Source organism: Drosophila arizonae, chromosome 5 (genome assembly GCF_054131065.1).
Source record: "Drosophila arizonae isolate 15081-1271.41 chromosome 5, UAZ_ARI_1.0, whole genome shotgun sequence".
NCBI lineage: Eukaryota > Metazoa > Arthropoda > Insecta > Diptera > Drosophilidae > Drosophila > Drosophila arizonae.
The window spans coordinates 2,962,634-2,978,946 of NC_142925.1; the positions used below are offsets into that span (position 1 = coordinate 2,962,634).

Sequence of the window (16,313 nt, forward strand, 5' to 3'; positions counted from 1 at the left end):
CTTGCCTTATGAAATGTTAAGATTTTCTGCACACGCTTGGTGGAAGGCCAGTCGGAGGGTAAAGTGGAATTACTGTGGCTTTTATTGAAAGCTGAAGACTTGACATTTGTTGTGTATATGATATTATTTATATAGAAATAATAAATATTTTTTGTATTTAATAATTTTTTTTTTTATTTATATTTTATTTATTTTTTCTTTCACTTGACATTTGATGCATATTTGATATTATTTATATATAAATAATAAATATTTATTTTTAATTAATTATTATTTTTATTACTTTTTATTATTTATATATTATTTTTTATATATTTCTTTTTTTTTCTGTACTATAATTTCAGAGTACAAATTAATTTTTGTTTATTTTAAGAAATATTCTAAATTAATCAAAAATATATCTGGATATATATAACATTCTATATACACCTTTTGCCTTTACTATGGTCATGAGTTTGTGAAGAAACGTATCGCAAGCTGCTCGAAGTTGACTTGTTGGCATTTTTGCTCACTTCACGAACAATGAATTTCTTTAGAATCGCTCGAACCTTGTTCTCCAAAGTGGCCCAGAGAGACTAATCCATTAAATACGCGTCTGGTGAACTCAAGAGCTCATTGTGTGGTCGCACTCGAGCTGGGAATATAGTTTTGCTGACATTTTTACTTCACTTTCCCTTGACTTCCCTTGACTGTTAGATTGAGTTGATTATTATAGAAATTTGTATAAATATACGTTCCTTAAGGGCGTGGTCAATTGGTGAAAGTAAATGTAAAAGTGGCACAGTTAAAGAGTACAGTTCCTTAAAAGTTGTAGAGGTGAAAAAGCAGAGTCTAGTAAGAAAGTAGGCCACGTCTACAGATAAGCTGCCCTGCTTTTATACTAAGAGCCTAGCCTCTGGAAGAATGGAAGAAGAGCGTCATATCAGAAGAAGCTCTTGTCCCTGCAGTCTTAAAGCTAGGCTTGGATATTTGATCGGCTATTAAGTGCCTCATCTACTTTTCATCTCACCTTCACACATATAACTTTATATTATTTTCGTTTCTATATTCAAAACGGATTCAGCCAGCACGAGTATGAGGCAGTCAGTTGAGCGCTCGCCTATAATACTCAGACTTGTTTTTCTGTTCTCTGTTCTTTTCTTCGTGCTTCATAAATTATAAATAACTTATTCGTGTCCGAGCGTATTGAACTGTGCGTCAAAAAGGAGCAAGCAAAAGGCAGAAGGAAGAAAAAAAATGAAATAAAGGGCCGGCTCAAGGATCGAGTCGTTTTGTTCAATTTGAAGCGGCTTAACGGCTGACAAATGCACAGGCATCATTCAAACTAGGCTGTGCGAGTGTGTGTGTGGGTGTGTGTGTGTGTGGGTGTTGCCTGATTAAGATGCTGCGACTTGACTTCATTCATGTGTTAACATTATATGACGCCATAAGTGCGTTTGTGTGTGTGTGTGTGTGTGTGTGTGAGCCATGCTTGATTTGCTCAATTCCGGTTCATTGAATTCCGGTTGCCGCGTTTGCGAGTGTCCGAATGTGTTGAGATGCGATATTCTAATCCGATTTGTGTGTTTGTACAATATATGAATTATGCCATACATATATACATACATGCATACATATATACATACATAGCATACATAAGCTATATGGGCGTCTGCTTCACTTGGCCATATAAATTATGAAAACAACAATTAAGCAGCACAAAAATAATTATGTTTAATCAGCATTTAGCTGCGCAGCCCATGCATAAATACTCCACTCGATTGCAATGGCGAATGGCGCAAGCGAATGCATATTGTAATAAATATTCACTGAGCAATTTACGAATATCCAATTTTATAATTATTTGATCACACTAATAAATAATAATCATTTGAAAATTTTCAAAAAAGATTTAGGGTTATTGTTGCTAATCGAAAATTGTTTGAAGGACGTACATAAATCTGGTTTATATTGAATTTTTACAGGTTTTTACTAAAACATTTTATATAAATTTTTTGCTCTGGGATATGATCTATCAAATTTTCTTGCAGTTTGTTTAATCGATATAAATAAATGTTCTTACTTGACTTTATTTTTTGGCATAGCTTCATGTGAATAAAATGATTTTTAATTCATTTCATTTCAATTGAAAACAGATATAAAATTTGTCAACTTCCCCATTTGTGCACACACTTTTGCCCGCCACTGTGAACAATTTGCTAGGCAAGTCGATAACAAATCAGGTTTGATGTAAATTCCACTTCGCTTATTAGTTTGGGAAGGAATATACATACATATATATTTATGTATTTTTTTTCGGCGACCAACCACTGCATCAGGTGGTGCAGAGTGGCGTCGAGTGGTGCTCGCTTGCTAATTAAAATAAGAAGCAAAGATAAAGACATCAATTATTACAGTGAGAGTTTTTCATTCTTTTTTTTTTTTTTTTGCTAAGCAGCCGACAAAATTTGCGTTTGCTGATGCAGCAAATTCTAATTAATTTGAGCGCACACAGAGAGAGTGAGAGAGAGAGAAGGAAAGAGTGAGGTATATATATGTCCAACTTGACTCGTGTTACAATAAATTCTGCAAAATTTTACACAACTAAAAATGTTTACATTGTCTGCAGCTAATTGAAATTCAAATTATTTTCATGGCGCAGCAGCAGGCGCTTGATAAGTAATTAAGATTGCGTAGGCGTTGGCAATTCATCATAAAAAAAGATCATAATGATATATAACAATTTATAAAGGCTTTTTTTTTATTACGTATACTTAATATATTAAAAGCTACATTTTATATTTATTACGTATACTTAATATGCATTTGTGCTTTTTCTTTTGTTAGAAATAACATTTATCTACAGCATTAATAAAAAATAAACAATTGAAGAGACCTGAATACGATTTCTAGTTATCTCTCAATAGGATCACATGAATTGTTGCCGCGCCAGACGCCTTTTTGGTCGTTTCGTATATAAATTGCTGTTGTTGTCTAACATATTTCTAGGGGTTATGATAAGACGTAATTAAGCTATGGCTAATTGCACAATTGAATTACTCAGTCAAACGTTCGATTTGTATGGTCGCATGTTTGATATTGTATCTGCTGCCACAGGCCAGTTGGGTGGCCAGCTCCAGCACAACATTCGGGTCGCTTAGCATATCTGAAACGGGAGATAAGATAAGATGACGATATGCACTTGATATGGATATATATTTTATGTGCTGGCTTACCCACAACCAGATGAGCCATCAGCACATTGTAGTCGCTCGTATGCTGCCAGACATTCACATGATGTACCGATCTGTTGTTGTGCGAGAGGGAGAAGGAGAGGGAGCAAGAGAAGATAAATTATAATAATTTAAGCGAGTTCAATGACCTCGGCTGTCACTCACTTGACACCCTCAATGCCGGACAGCTCGTGCTGCAGCGTCGCCAGGCACACATTCCGCGGCACCGCATCCAAGAGGACGCCGACAGACTCACGGAACAGCTGCACTGTGGTCATAATCACAATTATCGAGAAGAGCAGCGTACACAATGGATCCACGAACTTGGCGCCCGGCTGCATACCAAGCATAAAATTGAATTAGTTACGTTGTTGTTGTTATTGTTGTTGTTGTTGTTGTTTATTGTATGCTCATTTTTAATTGATGTCTAGACCTCTTCGATGAACTCTACTCACATAGAATTTGATTAGTATGGCCGCCAGAAAGACGCCGATGCTCTGCACCAGATCCCCAATCACATGAATCATTGCGGCTCGCAGGTTAAGATTGCGTTCGCTCGACCTATGCGGATTAAGCGGGAAGATTGTATTATAAACACACACACACACACACACACAGGTTTATAAGTATAAACCAAATATTAACTTGAGGCATCTCGCTGCACAAATTAATAACTGCAAATCAAGCATAGCTAATGCAGCTTTACCCCACTCTCCCTCTCCCTCCCACACTATACTCTACTCCCTCTCTCTCTCTCCCGTCTCTTTTGTCTGTGGGCCATGCAACTAAATTAAATTCCAATTACACGTAATCAAACAAACAATTGCCTGCAGACAACAACAACAACAACAAGAGCAGCTGCTGCCGCTGCTACTTATTGCTGTTGTTATTGTTGAGTCAATTGTTGTTGTGGTTACGCTATACCCTGTATATTTGGCGGCTGCCTGTCGAGAAGGTAATTGTGTGAAAATTCGAAAATAATTCAATGTTAATGCGCCACTAAATCTCAAGTGCAGCAATTGTAAATGGAGTGTGAGATCTTTTGGTAGGGGCAGACAGAGACAGAGGGCGGCAAGGTAGAGAGCAAGAGATGAAATGTTTCTAAAGCCGTACACAAATCACTCTGCTTCATCACCTTAAGTTTCTACTGCTGCAGTTAAGAATTTATTGCATTTCTTATCTTGCAACCCATCGTTATCTGGTTCATTCTTTTTTTTACCTTCCTTTATTACACTTTAACTTCCCTTTCTCTCTAGCTAGTTGGTATACCGCATAATACTATACTTTTGCTCTGCGTACTCTACTCTACTCACCTCTAGTATGTTTTAGTCTATCTTACTCCATCTTTCACTACTCTAATTTACTCAACTCTATACTGATCTAATCTTGTGAACTCTACTCTTCTCTACTCTACTCTAATTTATTTTAGTTGAAACTCTACTCTAATCTACACTTCTTTACTCTAGTTACCTCAGCTCTACTCTATTCTACACTATAAACTATACTCTACTCTGATCTACTTTATACTCTGATCTACTATACTCTACTCTACTTTATCCGACTCTACCCTACCCTAAAATACTCTATTATCAAATACCATATTTCCCATATTATAAAATACTTTATACTCCTATATCTATACTTTTGAGCTCTAAACTTCACAGCTCTACTCATTTCATATAAGACTTAATTTGCTCTACATTTCCTCTTCGATTGTGCACTACCCATTCCTTACATTATTCTTCTCTACTTTATGTAGGGTCAACGCAACCGACTCACATTTTCTACTTTCTATATTATACTTAACTGTGATCTCCCGGACTCGATACACTTTCATACTTCTGCTCTTATACTTCGCTAGTTCTCTCTACTCATCTTTGGTCTCTCTCTTTTTGACTCCTGTCTTTCCTTTAATCTAGCTTACCCTGCCCTTCTTTTGACTATATTTTATTAAACTGATGCACAATGGTCTTCTTATAGTTATCTTCACACTTTACAGCACATCTCGTAGTCGTGTATGCCCCACACTTTAATAATTTACTAATTTTGCCGCTGTTTGACAACAAATTCATAAGAGTTTTAACCGCAAGCCACAAAATTGCAGCTGGCCATTTGAATCAATAACATTGCTCTACATATATGCACACACACACATGTATTTATGTATATGTATGTATGCATTTTACGGTTTATATTGTGTATATATTACATTAAAAATCAACCCTTTTGGCCAACACACCTACCCATTGGGCTGGATTGACTTTAAGCCATTTGCCATGACAACATTATGCGCGTCCTCGCTGGGGCTTCCAATTGTTTCACACCCATGCCCATCACCGTGACTGTGACTGTGACTGTGATTGTGATTGTGATTGTGATTGTGACTGTGACCGTGACTGTGACTGTGGCCATGGCCACTGGGCCCCATAAACCAGGAGCCATGCAATACGAACATCATGCTGCGGGCAGGAGAAGAGAGAAAACATTTCATATTTATATTTAATTAAAAGCGCATGCGAAATTATTTCAGGCGTGACAAATTGCAATATTACAAAAAGTACAAAAGTTGCTCAAATTCATTAAAATTCAAATTATCAAAAAACACCTTTTATGAGCATAAAATATATATCAAAGGATAATGTTAGAAATCAAGGGAATACTTCAAGTTTGGCTACAATCGCATGATAAATTCCGATTTATAAATAAAATAGTTAATTGAGTTTTGAATTGAACATTTTGAAATTATGAGGGAATTTTATCTTCTTTTTAGATGTGAAAATATTTATTTAGTTTATTTTTAAATGTAAAAATATTTTTTTTTTAATTTTTTTTTTTTATTTTACATCATTTATATACAATATACAAGCGTGTATGATAAATTCACTGGTAAAATTTCACCTCCTTAAAATCAAGGCTTTATTTATTTTTATATTCTTAAAAAATAAATAATATCTTTAGAGAAACTCTAACTTATATAAATATTACTTCTTTTAATATTTAAATTAAAAAAAATCAATAAATGTAAATATATTCAATTATTTAAAAAGAAATATAAAATTTATAGAAAAACTTTTGGCTATAATTCGGTCAGTTTTCCTCACCCTTACTCTTACCCCGTTCTTCCTTTCTCTATGTGTATGCATAAATACATATTTATGTTCTACTCACACAACATTGATGACAATGCCAATGGCCGATATCCACATCATGACATTAACATCTAGCTCGAACTGCAGCGACCAAATGCGTTCGATGGCAACAATGACGAGCATTGCCGTCAGCAGCCAAATGCCCAGGATGGAGATCAAGGCGCCGACGACCTCTGCGCGGGCAATGCAATGAAAAATAGAGAAAATCGGGATAAGCGACTGATAGCCACAGCAGGTGAGTGAGTGTACAGGTGAGTGAGTGTGTGTTGGTTGCATGGCAAATAATAGAGAGACATGTGAACGTGTGCTTGGCATAAATGCAATTACATGACCAATGCGAGCAGATGAATGTATAAGTGTGTGAGTGTGTGTGTGTATGTGTGTGTGTATGTGGCATTGTAAGTGGTTATGTCTGTCAACTGTGGCTCTCTCTATCTGTCTCTCCTCTCTCTCTCTCTCTCTCTCTCTCTCACTGTACACTCATTAGCATAGTGTCGAGACCATAATTGGTATACTTACCAAAACGTTTGTAACCGAAGGACATGCGTGCATCTGGCGGTCGGGCGCCCAGCCAAATGGCGACCAGGCCGATGACGAAACTAATGCAATCAGATGCCAAATGCGCCGCATCGGCCATTATGGCCAGACTTCCGGCTATATAGCCGCCAAGGAATTCAATAATCTAATCAAGTATACGTAGACATAGATATATATATAGGTAAATATGTAGACCAAGCTTATGTAGAGCGCGGAATTTATCTTAATTAAATCAAGCATATATAAGTTATATCTGTGTGTGTGTGTGTTTATAGTGTGTGTGTATGTGTGCGTTTGCTCACCATGAATATGCAACAGAGCGAAATTGCAAGCAGAATTTTAAATTTCGCCTCCTGCGCCGATTTGCTTTTAAGGTTCGCGCCAAAGCCCGGCTGAGCGCTGCGACAGGCGACAAAAGTGTCGATGCTCGTATCCAGCTGCTGCAAACATAACGGTAATAATTGCCTTATAAATATGCCAGCCTATATAAACACACACACACACGCACACACACAAATGGGTGTGCATGTGTGTGAGTGTGTTTGCATATAAATGGAGTGCAATGCAGTCGAGGGGCGAGCGTCGAGAGCCGAGCGTAATAAGTGCTTTAATTGAACAATTTGAGGTTATGGAGAGCTTATGGATATTTAAGTATAACACTATGTTACTCTTATACTATATATTGTGGGCTATATATATTGAGAGATAAAAATAAAGGGCATGCCTTAAGTTGTTGCCACTTAAGGACACTGTTAAGAGTTCATAAATCAGCGACGTGCACTTTGCAGTGCAGTGTAGCAACTGTACTTGGCTTACAGCTAACAATTGAGGTTATGTAGAGTTTTAAGATGAATGTAAATAAATATGAGGTATAGCAGGGCAGCGTTACTCCTCCTTCCCTATGGCAAAATGAACAATCAGTAAATGGAATAAAATTATTTTTCTAGAGTAAAGAGTATGGTGCATTATCGTAAGATTTACGATATGCATTATATATTATGAAGTGATAATTAATCTAATAGTCAAATGAATCAGTTTTACTCTGCGTAAATAGCTAAAAAGTTAATTTGCAGCTGGGGCAAACTCTTTCATTTGATCTTATCGCAGATAGAAATCATTTACGATACCAAACAAATTTACGATATTGATAACATGCATAGGTGATTCGTCAGTCCATCAGTTGGCAACACCAATACTTCTACAAATAGATTACTTTGCATTGGATAGTGCTTCACCTTGAAGTTGGGCAAACGCGGCGTATGTGTAATTTATTTACAATATTCTTTTGTTTATGGCACAGATGTTATCTTTACGGTGTTCGAAAAGCTATACGCTTAGAATTGGAGTGACAAAATTGTGAGAAAAGCATTTTGTTAATTTTAGTTAAATATTTGTTTCAATTTGCCTTCAAATATTTTTGAGTTAATGCTTTAGGCGATAGCAAATGTATTTTTAAATACCTTAATAATTATTTTGAAAGCTAACGGAACAATACAAATTAAATTTACTTAATATATTAATAAATAAATATTAAAACGTATAGGAAAAACGAATAAAAAGAATATACAATTACTTAATTGTAATGATATTAATATTAATAAATAATAACAAATAAATGTTGAATAATTAATAATAATAGAATAATATTCATAATTATGAAGCTGCAATACCAATCTCTGGCTGCTAATATTTAATATGTATAAAAAAAAATATTAATGTATTGATGAAATAAGAATATACCATATCGAGCCTGACAAAAACTTATAGGTTAGAGTACGTAGATATGTAAGTAAGGAGACTGCAAAATTGTCTTACTTTGTTGGTATTCTATTAAATAAGTATATCGTATTGCTGTTACCTATACTCATTAATTTTATGCATCATCCTAATGCTCTCATTTTCCAAGTTCATTAACCTTTTATCATTATTTTATTAAATCGACTTACCAAATTAATGTGACTATTGTTGCTGCTGCTGCCGCCGCCGCTGCGCAGCAATGGCACCTCCCACGTGTGCTCCTCCAGATCCAAGGCTTCGGCTCTGCTGCCCCTCATTGGATTCAGATTGCCATTGCCACTCCCATTCCCATTGCTGCTGCTGCTGTTGTTGTTGTTGATGTTGTTGTTGTTGTTGGGGGAGGAGTTATAGTGATATTTGGGATTACCATTTGGCATATGAGTGCTGTTATTCAGTCTTATAAGATTGCTGCTAGGATTGGTATGCTGCTGCTGCTGCTCTTGATGCTGCTTATCATCCCCATAGAGTGAAAAACTCTCATCGTAATCGTCATCGTGCATTGTGGGTGCCAACGCGTTGTCAAGTTTTTGATATTTTGACATTGTTGGCGCTTCTGCTTCTGCTTCTGCTGCTGCTGCTGCCTCTTCTTCTCTTTTCTTGTTTCCACGCGGGAGTTCCTTGTGCAGTGTGTGTGTGTATGCGTGCGTGTGTGTGTGTGTTTCACTTGCTTCGAGCTGTTGGTTCTTTGGGATTTTGCTTATTATCTACATTGCATTTATCATAATTAGTGGGCGCTTGTCATTCTCCGACCATGTTTTGTCATCATTCGCATCATTATTGTCATCATTATTATCATCGTCATTAGTGTCGTTGTTGCTGTTGTCGTTCGCCCGGCGAGCGCTTCATTAGCCGTACTCCAGCCCGTCTCCGGCGTGTCTGCGTGTCTTTTAATATATAATTTTCTGTTGCAAAAATGATTCGAGTATATATTTTTGCTTGAGTTTAAAGAAGTTTCTATATGTGTGTGTGCAGATGTCTGGTATGTATATGTGCGTGTATTTATGTTCACTTATATTGTGTTTACTCGGTTTTTTATTTCACATTTCATTTCATTTCATATACAAATATGTGGAGTGTGATTACTTTGTTTATGAATGCCCTTCCGGTTCACGAGAGCTATTTTAGAATACATTAAGTGTATGGCAGGTGGAGGATAAACACTGCCAGATACTCTAGCATAAGGAGCAGATAAGAAATATAGTATTTAGAGTAGAGTGAGAGAGTATGTTTAGGCAATAGTAGGGTAAGCTTTATTTAAGGTATATATACCTTATATACCCTACTCATCATACAAACTAATATACCCCATTGCCATTTGCCGTACAGCGCATAAATACAAAGCATATGCTCAGCTGGCTTTTAATGAAATTAAACTAATGCCATTTGCTTAAAATCTTACGTACTCAAAGAAAAAGCCATTTGAGCATGAAATATTTGGGCTATAGAAATTATAATCGGCAGATCTAAAAAAAAACATAAATTATAGGAGCAAAATCTTTGGGGGCTATAAATAATCTAGTATATAGTATACAAATGCACTTTAGATTAAAGAAACTACGCAAAGTCATGAACTTGGCAAAGTCAATAATATGAATACCCTATAAAAATGTGAGGTTGTAGACGCACTTTAATAAGAATTGTTTTTACTATACAATTTTTTTTTTTATTATAAATATAATCATAATCATAATATAATCATAATCATAGGAGCGCTAAAAATAATATAGGAATGCGCATATGCCCATTTATACACTATGAATCTTAGTTGAACTTTAGTCGATTTTTTTAACTATTCATAATTGTATCTCAATCGCATTTGGGGTTCTTTGCCCTATTATCTTAGCCGAAAACGTTATGTCGTTTACATGTCTTAAGTGCTTCGCCTATGTTTTCATTTCCACATTGTTGTTTTATCTTTTCGTTTGCTTTGCACTCTCATTCGCATATTTATTGTGTGTCGCTTGCCTTTATATTTGGGCGCTTCGTGTTGAAGATAAGCATTACATTACAATTCCCATGCTGTTGGGGCTATGATTAACTTGTCACACAGTCAGACAGAGAGAGGGCGAGAGCGAGTGAGAGACAGAGACAAAACACATGCTAAAGCAGCGCTGGCAACTAGTGAACAGCAATTAGCACTCGATGTGACAAAATTTTTCGCCTTTTCTGACCACTTCAATCAGTTTTTGAGTCATTTTGTTTTCAGATTAGATAAAATGCCGATAAGACTAAATATTAGATATATATGTGAATATACTTGTGAGTAAATTAAATTTGTAGCAAGAGCTTCAATATATTGAATGTAAACATCAAATACACTTCAGCAAAAAACTAGAGTATTATTTATATACCTACATATATACTGAATATATATATACATAGATACCGTTGGGACCGTTAATGCCCGCTGAGCATTGATAAAATGTACGTGCGCTTGGCACACTTTTGTTGTTGTTGTTATTGTTGCTTGTTGTTGTGGAACTACCCCTAACAGCTCCCCGGAACACTTAGCTAGTTCCAGCTACTAGAAAAGTGATTTGAAAAGAATTTATTGTTGACAGCGTGGCTTCCTTTGTGTCTGTGTGTGTATGTGTGTTTGTTGTGATTTCATTTCAATTTTGTTTTCATGTGATTTCCATTAATAACAGTTTATTTATGGCTGCATTGCATGCGTTTTCTTGTGACGTCTTTTCTTTTCGATTTATAGCTAAATTTGGCTATTTTATTTACTTTAACTTGGGCAACGAGAAGAATTTCAAGCAATTAAAACTTGTTGACGTTTTCTACAAATATACTAATTAATTTATACATAAATACAACAACAGTAACTGTGCATTGCAATTGCGTTTTGTGTTTTGCCTGTTCATTGACCTTCGCAACAGGTTTTTGTTGTTGCTCTTTGTTTTTGCTGATGAGCGGCTTTTTCGATATAACATCGAACTAGTTTGCACCAGCTGCTGCAGCCGGTGTTGCTGCTGTTGTTGTTGTTGTTTGTCTTGCAACTGTTATTATTTGTGCTTAGAAGCTGCACTTGAACCGGCGCACGTGAAGCCGGTCGAACGAGAACACGAGACGGAGAGTGATAAAGCGAGAGAGAGCACGCGCGTTGGCAAGTGCAGCCCAAAGAGAGCGAGCTTACGCGAGCGTAAAGGCACGATTAAGCCGTTATCAGAATCAGCGATAAAGCAAACATGTAAATTAAGCTGTCTGCGTCCCTTTTCAATTCGCACCTTTCACGTGGTTGCTGTTTCTTTTACACAAAGCTTTAGCATTGTCAAAGTTTTTCATATCCCAGTCCCGCTCTCGCTCTCTTCCTTCCGACAGTTTCGCTACGTGTTTACAACGTTAATGACGTGTTGTTGTAGGTCCATTCATTATAATTTGTTTTGTGTGTGTGTTTTTTTTTCTAGGAAATGCGATTTTAATGGCATTTTATTTATAGTGTTATATTCACCAAGGTAAGTAATGCAATGGTTATAAAATCAATGTTTGTGTGCTTTTTTATTCATTTATTTAGCGATTGAACTACCTTTAAATTTCCCTTAATATTTCTATTAAATTTTTGATTTTTTGCAATAATTTACGTTTGAAGTATTTTTTGCTTTTGTCAAGATCGTTAGCGAGGCGTGGGTATTTTTATTGTATTTGTTTTTCCTTTTCTGTTTTAGCGCTTTTGTTTGTGTCACCGTTGCAGACGCGGACGCGCTCGTCGCCAGCGACGCATGAACTTCAACTAACGGCAGCGGCGTCAAAGCCACAGAACAAACGAAGCGACGACAGCCAAGCGGCGCGAGTGTAAAAACAAAGCGTGAGCGAGCGAGCGCGAGAGAATGAGTGCGAATGTGTGCAGCAGAAGAAGAGCGACAATGCGAGCGCGAGTGCGAGTGCGCCGGCAGCTACTACAAATAACTGAGCGTGACAAATGCTTGTAGGTATGTACGTATGTATGCTTGTGTTAATATATCATCTCGCAGCTGGCGCTGATTGCCATTGGCATCCTCTCACACGCTCTCATCTTTAGGCAACTGAGTGCGATTGCTTCCATTTTCCATTTGAGTGCTTTTGCGCTCTCACTCACTCAATTTGTTGAGGACGGTCTGCTCTGTGAATGAAGATCAGTTCGCCGAGACACCTTGCAGGCGACATTTGTATTTTTGTTTAGTTTTGTCTTGTTCTATTATTGTTGTTGGTTTCGTGCGTATATAATTATCGAAAGGTAAATAAATACTCACGCATTATTCATGATCAATTGCATTGAAATGTACAAATGTTTTCATTATCAAATGGGACACAGCAAGGAATGTGCAAGTGTAAACATCCATATGTATATATGCGTAGATATGTAAATACATACATACATATAAAAAGTAAATAAATAAATTGTGCATACATACATAAATACACATTTGTTATTTTTGCATTACGCATTAGCACAATTCAGATGTAAGTATGTGTTGAGTCTTTAAAGTACTGAAGTATTTACAACTGTTGGCATACTTATACTATTTAATATCAGTATATTTGTATGTACGTATTACGTAAAAAATTAATGTTTGTAAAACACTGATACGAGGAATTGAAACCAACGCGTATTTTAACAGAGCAATACATACATACATATATACAGATATAGTATTTTAGTATGTAAAAAAGTATATCCAAATGTATTAATATGCTCCCGCATTATATATGTACATATATAAGCAGCCTGAAATATTATTCATACATATACCATAATTCTTGCGCTTAAAATATAAATATGTATATGTGAATATAGTAGGAAATATGTCTGACTAAACAACTAAAGTGAATCAATTTATGTAAATTAAAAATCTTGTTGGCTCTCTCGCTTATTCTCTCCAAAACGTAAAGCAGACTTCGTTCTTCTTTATATAGTTTTTATTTCCATATCAGTCTTTCAATTGCATTCTTCATTTCAATTCTCTTCCTCTATATTTTTCTTTCTATCTTCAACTCTTTCGTTTTCTATGAGTTTCTTCAATTTCTTAATTTTTTCCCCTTGGATTCTTATTGTTTTATAGCTCCGTCTACCGCTTGCTTCATCAAATACCGTTAAATATATATCGCCTCTCTATGCAATTCTCGTGAATGCAGTGATGCATTCTTTTGTTTTACAGCTTTACAGCTTTCTTATCTGAGCTTACAGCAGTTTAGTACTTAATACGAACTTACATATTTATGCATATGTATGTATGTATATATTTCTCTATCTATTTCCACATACACCTTTAGCACTTGAAGATACTGCAATATTTTTCTTATATTTATCGAAAATAATTCTGGCTTGTCCTTCACTCACATCGAGAGATGTGTCTCATATTTTTTCACTTTTAAGTAAGTGTTGTAAAACGTTTTCATCCACCTCCCCCCTCTTCTCCTTGCCATGAAATAGATATTTTTATTGGCCAATTTCATGAATCGAATTTCTCGCAATGTTTCTCTAAGCCATAAATGAAGCTATTTACCGCAAGAGCTTCACGCTGCTGGCCATGTTACAGAACGATAAGATTTCAATTAATAAGATACACACAGTTTAAATAGACATGGATATAGATGTCGATAGAGATAGCTGGATAGAGAGAGAGAGAGAGAAAGAGAGAGAGAGAGAGAGAGAGAGAGCGAGAGGGCGAGCATGCTTAAAATGCGTCTTAGGTTACAGACAGGCAATTGCGTTAGTTGAAAATGGCTCTAAGTAGCCAGGATGTTTGCTACAGTATGTTGTTGTCTTCACATCACACCCACACATGCCACGCGCCACATGCCACATGCCACACACATATATACATATACTGTCTGCCACTTGTTTAGCTTTTACACCTTAAACCGCAAGTAAAATCTATTTTTATAGGCAGATAAATAAAAAAAAAAGTAGATAAATTAAATTTCCTTGGAAATTTAACAGCTTTTGGCTAAACTTTGCTCGTCATTTGTAGTATTTTTTTTGCTAGTATTTATTTTGTATTTTTGTGGCACGCCTCGCCAAGTAAACAAGCGCGTTGCGTATACGCCCCATATGACATGGCAGACTGCTAGGGAGCTAACTATACTTGTGTGTGAGTGTGTGTGCGTGAGTGTGTGGGTGTTTTATTCTCTCTTTTTTTTCATTCATGTGATTGTCTTCGAGGCCGCATTGCCAACCATTTTGAATAATCGCCTTCGAGCTGAACGAGCTGCTGAAGTGCTGCTGCTTCTCAACTATTCACGTCGCGCTCGATGATTGCTGCTGATGGCGTTTGTGTTGAATTTCTTCTTCTTCCGCTGGGCAGGTTGACTCTTGGCAATCAGTGTGTGTGTGTGTGTGTGTGGGCGCAACAATTTGCTGTTGTTTTGTTAGCTGGTTAACGCTAACTGACAAAACATGCAGCACAGATTAAACATTAAAGATTTTACTTCTGCAGCTAATCGACTGGCTAAATGGCAGTTGCTATCAAGCGCAGTGACATTCAGTTACATCTGTGTGTGTGTGTATGGCGCGTAATTAGAAAGTCAAACAAATTACATTGATGGCTTGACTGCCACTTAATACAGAGCGTGAGAGAGGGAGAGGGAGAGCAGCAGCACTTGGCCAGCGTCTTGCTATAAAGTAAAAATGCGTATTGAAAGAAACACACACACACACCTACACACACATCGGCAAACACTGTAACGATAACAGCAACACAAGCGGAACCAGCTGAAGCCGCATAACGAAGGAAATCAAGAAGCTACTTCATAGAGAAGCTATAAAGATAGACAGAGAAGGAGATAGAGAGAGTTAGAAAGAGAGACAGAGATAGGAGAGACTGCTAGGGGAGTTGGCTGATAAAAATATCCTTGGCGGGATCTGTGCTGTGTCATGCGCTTGGCCAGGCTCAGACACTAAAAGGTAACTTGGCCGCTGTGGCAGACAGCAGCAGGACAACACGACAAAAAGGGGCGAGAGTAAAGGGGTGTGGCATGCCATGGCACTGGCAGTGGCAGTGGCAGTGGTAGTGGGTGGGCAGGTGCGGCAGACAGGCCCTGGCAGGTGACAAGCAAAGTGAATTTAATACAAAGTGCCTTGAGCATTTCAATGACTGCGATGCCTCTGTCTCTGCCTCGGGCTAAACGTGTGATGGTGCGAGTGCGTATGTATGTGTGTGCGTATGTGTCGTAGCTGATTTTTTGATTTCCAGGAAATGCGGTATGCGCAACCCTTGGCAAGAAGTCAGCGCCCAAATAAGAAAGACGCACTTTGATCTGACATGTAAAAGCACCTATAATTATTTATTTTCTTTTTATTTTTAGCCTAAGACTCATTTCTTCTAGACTGCGAATTAACAGGAGTTTCTCAACTAATTTTCAGAGTTGTTAGGAATTTCTCCAGGAATTCCAAAGAATTACTTAAATGTTTTCAAAACCTTCGATTACGTTTGATGCTATTCTTAGCTGGCTAATGAGTTTAGTTGAGTTTGTTTTTAAGATTAACGATAATAAAATTCAAGTACAATTGGTAAAGAACGTTAAGAACAATCATTTTCAAACTAAGAGTGAAGTTCATGGATAACGGAATGATGGTTCAATTATAATTATTTTTATAATTTATAATTTGATTTCTTAAATAATTTATATAGCTTTT

General features: G+C 36.7%; 2 protein-coding genes across 8 annotated transcripts in view; one reads left to right on the plus strand and one right to left on the minus strand.

The window, feature by feature from the left end:
* Positions 1 to 2,714: 2,714 nt before the first annotated feature.
* ZnT41F (Zinc transporter 41F) lies at positions 2,715 to 12,444 on the minus strand. 7 transcript variants are annotated; one of them, XM_089470077.1, is made up of 12 exons: positions 12,225 to 12,443; positions 11,082 to 11,219; positions 8,845 to 9,597; positions 7,201 to 7,338; positions 6,881 to 7,043; positions 6,381 to 6,534; positions 5,456 to 5,671; positions 3,668 to 3,773; positions 3,378 to 3,547; positions 3,216 to 3,286; positions 3,040 to 3,145; positions 2,715 to 2,984 (listed from the first exon to the last, which is right to left on the minus strand). In XM_089470077.1, exons 3-12 carry the CDS (start codon positions 9,235 to 9,237, stop codon positions 2,909 to 2,911), a joined length of 1,593 nt encoding a protein of 530 aa, XP_089326203.1. In that variant the 5' UTR covers positions 9,238 to 9,597; positions 11,082 to 11,219; positions 12,225 to 12,443; the 3' UTR covers positions 2,715 to 2,908. The 7 variants fall into 7 exon arrangements, with proteins under 7 accessions (XP_089326203.1, XP_089326206.1, XP_089326205.1 ...); XM_089470080.1 differs by lacking the exon at positions 11,082 to 11,219 and having other exon boundaries at positions 7,201 to 7,335; positions 12,225 to 12,444; XM_089470079.1 differs by lacking the exon at positions 11,082 to 11,219 and having other exon boundaries at positions 12,280 to 12,443.
* Positions 12,445 to 12,797: 353 nt separating this feature from the next.
* The window catches only part of LOC108615849 (alpha-amylase A), a 28,645-nt gene continuing 25,129 nt past the window's right edge, over positions 12,798 to 16,313 (plus strand). Inside the window, exon 1 of the mRNA XM_018010666.2 lies at positions 12,798 to 12,911. The gene's annotated coding sequence lies outside the window, so the exon portion shown is untranslated. The remainder of the gene's footprint in view (positions 12,912 to 16,313) is intronic.